General features: G+C 39.8%; 1 protein-coding gene across 12 annotated transcripts in view; it reads right to left on the bottom strand.

Moving 5' to 3' along the window:
• Nucleotides 1-10,409, bottom strand: part of PKP4 (plakophilin 4) — a 100,041-nt gene that overhangs the window by 37,419 nt on the left and 52,213 nt on the right. For 3 of the 12 annotated variants that reach the window (XM_056861602.1, XM_056861606.1, XM_056861604.1), the window contains exons 4-6: nucleotides 9,930-10,061; nucleotides 9,636-9,826; nucleotides 7,923-8,478 (exon numbers count right to left, since the gene is read on the bottom strand). The exons of 1 other annotated variant lie outside the window; for it this stretch is intronic. In XM_056861602.1, coding sequence (XP_056717580.1) covers nucleotides 7,923-8,478; nucleotides 9,636-9,826; nucleotides 9,930-10,061 — 879 coding nt within the window. The remainder of the gene's footprint in view (nucleotides 1-7,922; nucleotides 8,479-9,635; nucleotides 9,827-9,929; nucleotides 10,062-10,409) is intronic. 8 more of the 12 variants (XM_056861609.1, XM_056861612.1, XM_056861613.1 and 5 more) reach the window with 8 other exon arrangements.

Here is a 10,409-nt window from a genome sequence, read left to right as displayed (position 1 = left end):
ATAATCCTATATGATAGGTTACCATGAAACTCACACCTCACTCTCATATAAATACCATTTTTTCATTAGTTGTAACAGCCTGTGGCTAATAGAGGATTCCTCCAATGTATCCCACAATCTCTCTCGTGAGATAGAATCAAAGGAACGACGTAAGTCCATTAACACTGCATATAGGAGCCCTACTCTCATGGCAATATATTTCTCTACCAGAAAGTGTAGCACTAACTCATGGTCTGTAATGCCTAAACCTCTTTGAAAGCTTGCCTGTTCCTGAATAATATTTTGTTAATTCACCACCCATTCCTGTAACCTAACATTCAGAAAGGCAGAATAAAGTTTAGAGACTACTGATAATGAGCAGATTGGTCTTTAATTTGCCAGTTCATATCTTGAACCCTTTTATGAATTGGAGCAAGAATAGATTTCTTCCATTTTGCTGGAAATTAACCATTTTCATTAATTTTTGTAAATAATGGGGCTAAAATTATAGCCTACCACTCGGGATCTGCTTTTAACAATTCTATCGGGATCATATCAGGGCACGTATCTCCTTTTTAGTTACAGATTGACGGGTTTCCAATTCTCCTTCTGCAGCTTCTGGCATTGTTTCTATATTACTTTTCCTTCCATAAAAATTCCGGTAGAATTTTTTCCCAAATTGTGGAGGGAGAATTGCCAGTGGGAATGAAAAGCCAGCACAGGCATTTGAATTTACTAAGCTCCAAAAAGACACAATTATCATTATTGTTACAAAGATAAGTTGTTCCCATTTTCTCCCTAGCATGCCCCATTTCTTAAATTTTATCACTTCTCTACATTTCTTCTTACAGAATTAGAGCTTTTCCAATATCCTTATTGAGTTGGTTAGCCTAAAATAATGATGTAACCTCCTTATCTTTCTGATCCACCATCTACTTTCAGAGTAAAACCATCCATTCTTTCTTTGTTTGAAACCCACGGCTATCTTCTTCTGGATAATTGGGCTAAAGAGCTTGATTATTAGCTCATATTTGTTCGGAATTCCTTCTCTCTCTTTTTCCATAAGAAATCTCCTAACCAATTCCCTGACATTCTTACTCCATATAATCTGCTGGTCTTTATTCCCCAGTTTGTCTGACCACTGCATTAGTTTCAGTCTAGGTCCACTCTGTCTTAGATCAACATTCCAGAGTCTCTTATTGCTTGATTGGATATTCATTGACAACTTAAAACCCTTTAGTAGATGGTCACCTCCATTGCACTGTCCAACCTCAAAGGATATAGTTTGTTGGGTAAGATTTTGAAAAGCCATGATAAAATCAATAGCACCTGCTCCCTTGCTTGGCACACAAGTAACATCTCCATTATTGTTTAGACTTTGAGACCATTCAAAATTATCATTCCAGACATCAAAACAAAGTGCATTATGAATTTCTTTGCCTTATTTATCTTGCTAATCATTACATAATCTGCCAAATCAACCTGCTAATTATCCTGATAATCATTATGTTATCCGCCAAATCACCTTCATCTCCCAAAATAACTTTTATCACCTGCTCATTACTTGAACCGACTCGTGAGATGGAGTCTCCCATTATTAAAAGTTGAGCCTGAGGGTAGTTACAGACAACATTCAGGCATATATCCTCTAAGATCATCCAGTTGGAGAGGAGCTCTTCAAATTTACTATATGGTGGTAGATATAGCACAGGCCAAATTAGATATAACACAGGCCAAACCCACTTGGGGTCTCCCCTTTCTTCTACTCTTAATTCAGTGGTTCTCAACCTTTTTTGCTCCATTCCCCCCTTTCACCATTGTTCAGAATATAATTCCCTCCTTCCCAAGATAGTCTAACTCAAAAAAACAAACTACAATTTCACAGATTGTATACAATCTACAGGATAACACACTTTGCTGAATAGTGGTCCCAATTCCACCCTGGGGGGGAATTCCCCCCTTGTTGAGAACCCCTGTCTTAATTGCTGGGACACAGAACATAGTGTAGGCCTCAAGACAGAATTCATCTGTGACCCATGTTTCTTGTAGGCTGATTATATGGAAAGAAACAAGTGGTTCTTTTATTGCTGGTTGACTAATTCTAGAGCATCATCATTCTATGTTCCAGGAGCAAATATTTAGTATTGGATATATATCCATTCCATTCATCTCTGGGCAGCCCAATCCTAATGGGGGTGGGGTGGGGGAAGAGAAGGGGTTTGGAGCCAGCGTGACCCCAGCACAGGCATTAGTGACACTTGTGCTGGCTAAAGTGGCACCAATACTGGCCCTGGGGCACTTATGTTGGTTTTTGGGAGCCGTGCGGCAGCACAAGCCTCGGGAGCCGGCGCAGCCTCGCCAACAGTGTTTTCTCAGCGCAGGGCTTGGCCGGCATTAAAGGGGACGTTCCTAGGTGGCAGAGCTGACGTTAGTCAGCTTTCAAAGCCCTTTTGGCCTGGGAATGACCCTTTTTGCAGACATCGAGTTATGGAAAGTTCCACGGGGTTTTCCTGGAAGAGGCATTTTCGGCTTGTGGCACATGGCTGCAAGCGGCTTAGGAGGCGGTGTGGCTGTGCCATCCCTGGGCCAAGGCTAAGTACCCCTGTTAGGATTGCGCTCATCATCTGTTCCATTTCCAATTCTCTCCCCTCTGACTCTCTAACCCCAGGTCTTGTGGTCTTATTAATAAATATTATAGGTCATGGGTGTCAAACAAAGTCTGCGGATCTATCCCCTTGAGGGCACTTATCCAGCCCATGAGCCAGCCAAGGCAGTTCCCCCCCCCCCCCAGTCCTGATCTGGGCTGGCCAGCTCTCTGCAGGCTCACAGTTGGAACTGTGATCCCTCCCTTCCATTCCCATGAAGATTTTACATCTTTTGGTAGAAGTCTGGCTAAACAAAGAAACGTAGACGCGCCTCAGGTATTTTCCAAATTCCCTTAATGAAGGGGAGGGAAATTAGCCCTGTGTTGGTTCTGCAGAATACATTCATTATTGGATTGGAAGACCTTGGATCCGGCTGAGCATAGTCAATGCCCAGAGCCTATGCCATCTGGATTCACTGCTCTGAAGAGAGCTTAAAATTGTCCTCTGGGAAAGACAAAGGAATGTCCTCAGAATCTCCCTCTGAAATAGAAGTAAGCTGGATCGGGCTGCAGATGCAACAAAGTAGTTATTGCCTCAGTACTTCTCAAAATCAATGGATGTTTCACAGTCGATGGTGAAAGCCAGTGAGAAGGCATCTGCCACACTGGAGGAACACCCCAGTATACCCATGGAAACGTATGCAACCATGAGCAGCAGTGCCATGAAGATTGGCAGGGAGTACATTGGAAATTATCGGAAGAAGTGAGGTGCAGACATGCTTTGCAGTCCATGCTCCCAAGAAGGTAAAAGAACCTCAAAGAGATCCCCTTGCAAGGGCTCAGCAGAAGATCATTTTTCAAAGGAAAGGGGAAATCATCCTCAGATGATAAGGAAAGGTCAGGACTCTTCCTAACAATTGTTTCCCTTGACAGATTCGAGAGTGCTCGACATCAGGGAAAAGGGGATCTTTGATGTTGAGATGTTCCTGGACTTCTAGCCCCGGCTCCGTAACTAGCTCTGTCTAGGCGGGGGTACCTAAGCCCAACATCGAGGGGTCATTAGACTCCAATTATGGGGGGAAATCTTGGTGCTGAGGAAGTGGAGGTGCTTGATGCAGAGGAGAGTCATCTCACTGTCGAGCCTGAGAAGCAGCCTGCTGACATGTCAGAGGTGAACGTCGGCGCTGAGGTGACATCTGTTTAGGCTGAGAGGTCTTCTTAACCCTATTTTTTGCCCATTGGTCACCAACAGAAAATGGATCAGATGGAGCTGAGGTGACACCATTTTAGGCTGAGAGCTTTTTTTAACCTTCTCTTTCACCTCTCTTTCAACAGGGGGCTCTGAAGTAGCCCAAGCCCTTTTACGAGATTTCTCTGGGAACATCAACCAGTATGAGCAATTTTCATGACAACACAGCTTTAAACTGAAAGTCTTCCACAAACAGAATAAACATTGCATTGATAGTTATATAGATCCCCAACCATTCAAAAGTGCGGACCCCCAACCATTCAAAAGTGTGGGACAGAAAAATAACAAGAGAGACTTCATAAGTCTCAGGAGTGATAGTTGTGGCTGGTGAGGAAGAAGTAAAATAATTAAAATAAAAGGAGATCCGTCATGGCTGCCCTCGTTCAAATGAAAGGGTTTTCCATGGCAGCCACAGCCAATAGAGAATCAGGAGGACGTTTGTTGGTCAGTGTGTGGTTCAATTCCCACTTCAGGCCTTACCAACTGTTACCATGGCTGTACATGAGGAAATGTAAGTTTTCAGCAGTAGAAGCCATGCCAGTGGTTGGATCATGCTTCCAATCAAAGTCCAGATAATTTTGATAGACCAATGGCTGGACTCTGAATAAAGGTAGCTTCATGTGTTCAGAATTATTACCATGCAATCATTTTACAAAGTGAGGATGAGGGCATCGTGCTTAGTTTCGCCTTTTTTTAGCAACAATTTTGGCTAAATTTTGCCTCCTGTGGCAGCCTCCATCTTCCCCCAAAATTCCAAAGGTACATGCAGGCACAAGAAGGTTGGGGATGCCTTTGCCGGAGGGTTGTAGCCTGGAACTCGGCAGAAGATGGCTTAGCAGAGAGAGAGAGACAAGATGTGCTTGGCACTCAGAAACCTCCCCTGATTTCATGTTTGCTTCTGTCGTACATTTTTCTGTATTGTTAGCTGCTTTATGCCCCCACTGGGGATAAAAAAGCAGACTACAGAATGAATAAATGAATGAGTGAAATGTGAAACTGCGAACTAGATTCCAAGTGGCGGGTACTTATATTTCCATTTGTCAAAAGAAGTGGAGGCTTCCTCTCATTTCTCTCCTCCTCCATTCTCATCATTTTCTTATGATATCTATTTGGTCACAAGTGGAAACTGGGCTGGGAAACCTAACATCAGCACTGAGCCTTCTTCCTAATCGTTTAGCAATTCATACTGTATTCCTACACATAATCAAGAAATAAGAACCTTTCGGGAACTTAACAAAAGAGGTCAGAAACAGATAAATTACAGTAATTATGCACTATACACAAACAGTACATGTAGCTTAATATATTTTAAGTTTATTACCAGTATTTTTCTTATGCAAAAGCAATTTAGATATTCATGACACTATTTCTCTTCTAAAAACGTACAGCTTAGGTTCTCATACGCACTCGGTAACTTTTCCTTAAATGGTTCAATGGCTACATTTAAATTCCTTCCCCTGCACGCTCTCCTCTTTCTCCTTGCATGTGTGGCTCAGAAATTAAATATTTGTACTTTACAAGCAAACCACACTCCACCCACCCTAGACTCTGCCCTCTTCAGGTATTTCTCAACCTGGAGTTGGCACCCCTGGTATCAGACAGCTTTTCTGTACAGTAGAAGTATTTTGTGTATAAATATCTGGAAAGAATTATTTTCATTTGATGATTACCCAGAACATTTCCTTTCCTTTAATGAGAACTAGAACAATTCCATTCCCAAAACATCCATTCAAACTAGTCTGTGCTACTAACCCTGAACTAAATTCTGAAGCGACGAACACACAAAGCAGTAATGTTTAGAACCTTTCCTCAGTAAAACCAACACATGCTTATCAATGATACCCTCTTATCCCATGAAAAATATCACAGTTCAAAATCATTAATAAACTATTGTTTTTAGAATCATGTGATATGTTAATGATTTTATTACATTTATCAAAGGAGATGGTGAAACATTCCGGTTCTGTCTATACTACAGTACTTAAAAAATCTAGACAAATTCTAATACACATCCAAAAACAATGCAAAATATAATGGATGCCAGATAAGAGCCCTTCAGATTACAACTAAAGGGGGGGGGGAGATAATAATCTACAAAATTTATACTTGTGTCATATAATCAGACTGTTTAGATGGGTAAGAGTTCCAGAAGGCTTTTAGTTATTTCCAATAGCTAAGCAAATACTTTTAAGAGTAATGAAATACAGGATGCCCACATGAAACCTTTACAACCTTGAATAGGTACAACTTCCAAATGGGGTCATGTAATAGCTTTTTTGCATATCATAAAGCAACTCAGAAAGTTTATTACAGCAAAAAAGGTGTTCTAGGTGATTGTAGATAACTCAACAACACTACAACAGTAGATCACTGATACTGCTACCATTGTAGATGCAAGCATGCTTGCGCGAACCTCTTCTGGGTGACATGGGGGCCATGTGTCGAAGTGGAATTTGGGTAACTATGCAAAAATAAACTTTTGGATATGTTCTGTTCAATAAAGCCAACTTCTAACTATAAAGCAAACTTCTAACTATATGTGTTTTCATTCAGCATTTATTGTGATTCATAGTTGTAAAGGTTGGACACACTGCATATGATACATGGAGAACACTCACTTAGTACAAAACGTCAAAGAGTAGCTCAGTGCAGAATTACACAGAGTTATTGTACTCTTGAAAGGTAGATGGCTGAAAGGGTCTTATTAGGACAAGCTTCACAGTTACAGAGTGAATCTTGTTGAAATGCCCATCTTTATTTATGACACCAATTATACAAGGTTATTACAGGAAAAAATGGGCTATCCTGCTTGTAACTAGAAATCCTTTTTAGTCAAAGGAGTTAAAAACCAGCTGGCATAGATCAGCCAAAGTTAAGCACGTCTACTAATTTCAACAGGAGGAAGTAAAATATATCCTTAACTTTTCCACTGAAACCAACAGGGTCTATATGTGCTTAGCTTTCATAGGGATATTATTTATTATCATTATTTACTTCTGTGCTTCCTTTATGCCCAATCTGTCTCCCTAATGGGAACCGAAAGTGACTCATATCCTCCTCCCTTTCTCCATTCTATCCTCACTACAATCTGGTGAGGGAGGTTAGACAGAGTGGGTGACTGGCCCAGGGTCACCCATCAAGCTTCCATGGCAGAGTGGGGATTCGATCCTGGGTCTCCCAGACCCTAGTCCAACATTCTAACCACTACAACATGCTGGTGTGTTGGGGATATGCCCAGTATAGCAATTTTCAAACTTCTTAAGTAGATTTCCAGTCAACATATAAAATGATATTTTAGCTTTTTATCAAATATATTGAATAATGAAGTGGGTATTAGTATTTTTGTATGTCCAAATGATACTGGAGGATTACTGAAGTGTATTAGACAGGGGAGTGGGAAAAGCCATAAATATAAATATTAGTGTTGGATCCCTTTTTGCTAAGTATAAAGCCTTGTTCTGGTGGACAAATGTTTGGTCCAATAGAAGAAGGCTTCTTCTGTTTGTGAAAGGGTGTCACAGGATGCCCCCCTTAGCATCTATGGAAGATAAATTAATGATACAGTGAACATAGATTAGCAATTCCATTTGCTGACACAACTGACAAAAACCAACAAGACTTTGCCACTGATTTCATTTGATATAGATTCCAGCCTAAGTTGCTAACTTTAAAGGGCTTTAGGATCCAAAACGTTCAATAACACAATACGAAACATAAATGTTTGAGAACAGAGATATATTTAAAAATGAGTTAGATTGATCCTATTGAGCATATAACCTATGCCGGTGTTTTAATAACAGCTGTTTATTACTAGAACCTTTTACTTTCCCATCTTGAAAAGTGACTCAAGTCTTAAAAGGTAAAGCTTTCAAGGCACACAGTCATTTTATACATGGCTAATGCTATGCATTAACTGCTAGAAAATCCCTTCCCCCAAATTTCAGTATCAGAAAACTAATTACATTCTTTGATATGTATAACTTATTTGAAAAACGAATTACACACTTTTCTTTACACTGTAACGTTTTACAGTTCCTTTTTCCTGGTAATGCAATTCACTGTATTTACAGGTTTGCCCAAAGTTTTAAGTGTCTTTACCTTTTTACTAACCTGTAAGGCTATCGGGCCGAGGTGGAACCATTCTTTCATAGATATCATACTGTTGTGTATATTGCTCAATGTCATGAATTGTCCGTTGTAACGTTGTTCCCAAATGCTGCGGAACCGCAGTCATTCCAGAACGCTTTGGTGATGACGATCCAACCTGGGTTTGGGGTGGAGAGGCTATTCTTGTCTGCGTTTCGTTTAGCGAAAGAGGTGAGCCAACCCTGACTGAAGACTGGTACTGTGGGGTACCCCCGTTGGAGTTAGTCGGTTGCCTGGATGTTACTGAACCCATGCGGCGCACTGCAACGGGTGAAGCAGGTCTCTGTGTAGTAAATGGAGATGCAGCTCGTTGCGGAGGTAACGTTGTTGATGAAAACACATTAGAATTAAGAGACCGTGATTCAGTGACAGATGGTGAACCATAGCCACTCCCTAGAGAAGTTCTGAGCGATCCCCTTGAAGGGGAAATTCCTGTAGTAGTTACATAGGAGGGGGACTGGGCTCTTGATGGAACGGAGCTTACACGTCTCATGGCTCGATTGGCAGCTATGTTTGATGTCTGTTAAGAAGAAAAACAATACATAATAACAACATAGTTTTATTTTTGTGTGCTGTAAAAAGGCATCAGAAAAAAAACATGTTTTAAAAATCAGTCCTTTGGCTCATATATCTTATAAAAAAAACCACGTTCAAGCAATGTATCTTTGTTTCTCTGGTAAAATTAATTTCAGAGTACATTTCTGCTACAAATTTAAAGGATTCCACCAACCAAAGTTAAACACCGATAAGGCCTGTTACTTTGATGGCAGAGTCCTGCTTCGGTCTCTCCCAGTGAAACGGATTACACTAAAAAGTGCACAACTGGCTGGATTGTGCCCGAAGTGCTATAGAAAGTGCTACTATAGGTCCTACCCAGTTTGCATTCTTGGGAAATACTGAAAAATCTGTTTCATATCCCAAATGAAAAGCAGAAATACATTTCCCTCTTGAATGGCCACAATGGAACATCAGTCTAAAAAAGGCTACTGTCCAGATATACTTTTAGCTTGATGTCCTTCTGTTTCTGACTTGAATGTCACTAAAATATTGGTTCAGAGCAAATTGCTTTTTTTATTTGATCTTGTTTCCCTGAGCTACCTTTCCATTTTCTTTCTAAATCTTTTCATCTTCATAAGTCTAATCAATAAATTGTATACGAAGCCTCTCTGTAGTTAATTAGGGTTACAGTCAAATGGAAATGAGCAGCAAAAACGGAATTGTTCTCTGAATAAAAACAGAAGCAGGAATGTATGTCTTCCATTGCATCATTATGTACAAGTTGAATGGCACCATATGAAATGTTTAGGGCTCTCATCCATAATCATATTAATTTTAATCAATTAAATCTGTATAGTTTGCACAATATTAAAATCAATCATTTTGAAGATTTTTTAAAGCTTTCTTTTTAAATTATGCATGCACATATCCTAGTAGGTTCCATCTCAGAGGACCATTTTCCGCCTATTAAAGAGGGGAATGCCTTCTCTAAGATGATACCAGTTACCCATGTCTTTGAAAGCACTTGTATTTAATGTTTTGAAAAATTAGTTTTGGGCAGGATTTGCCAGTTCTAATGGGGTTTAATTGATCACTGTGAACAATTGATGAACTAAATGCTGTACCCCTAAAAACACTTTTTTTGGCAATAAAAGGACAATCAGACTCTGTTGCATGTACCTGAACTAAAGCTTGTCCTTCAGCCCTTGAACTTCTCACCAAATGTTTATTATTTGTGCCAATAAAGGAATGCTGCTGTCTGTTTTCTCCCTTGCTAAGGTTCTGGCTATTATGGAAACTGCTTACTTCCTGATATCCACTGTCTGAATAGGAATTCATCTGTGTTGAACTTCTTGAGTTACCCACTGATCCTGGAGACATAAAGACATAATGAAGCTGAAGTTATTACACAGGTATGGGGGGGAAATCATTGAAATTATAAGCCTCCATTTATTTAAAAGTTATATAACAGACCCTCACTTTCATGGAGCGATGTCTGCTCCGGCGAGTAGAGATTCCCCTGTTCTGGCTCTGTTCCAACATGATATGAAGTAATATGAACACTCTCAGATGTTCTGAGTTTATTTACACCTGTGTTTGGCAAATCTGAAAGCAGAGTTGCATTAGTTATAGATAATATCTGTAACTATTTATACATATACGGAATTCATTATGTCAACTTTTCTTCTCAGTTTTATTCTGTACATTATGTATAACAAAATATAATAGTTAAGAATAATAAACAGAAAGGGGAACAGTTCCTAGTTTATCTATATAAACTATATACAGGTAGACATTAATCCCTTTTATTTATCTCCTGCATGAATGATCATTTTTGGCCATTTGGAGTTTTATAAGCAATCTAAAACTATGCATCTTGCCACAATTTTCCACATTCTTTCATAGAATATTTATGAGAAAACAGAGTTGCACTTACCTGTAACTGTTGTTCAT

Source organism: Euleptes europaea, chromosome 15, assembly GCF_029931775.1.
Source record: "Euleptes europaea isolate rEulEur1 chromosome 15, rEulEur1.hap1, whole genome shotgun sequence".
In the NCBI taxonomy this organism is placed as follows: domain Eukaryota; kingdom Metazoa; phylum Chordata; class Lepidosauria; order Squamata; family Sphaerodactylidae; genus Euleptes; species Euleptes europaea.
Note: the sequence above shows the minus strand (reverse complement) of the source record. Positions and strands in the feature narration are given on the sequence as shown.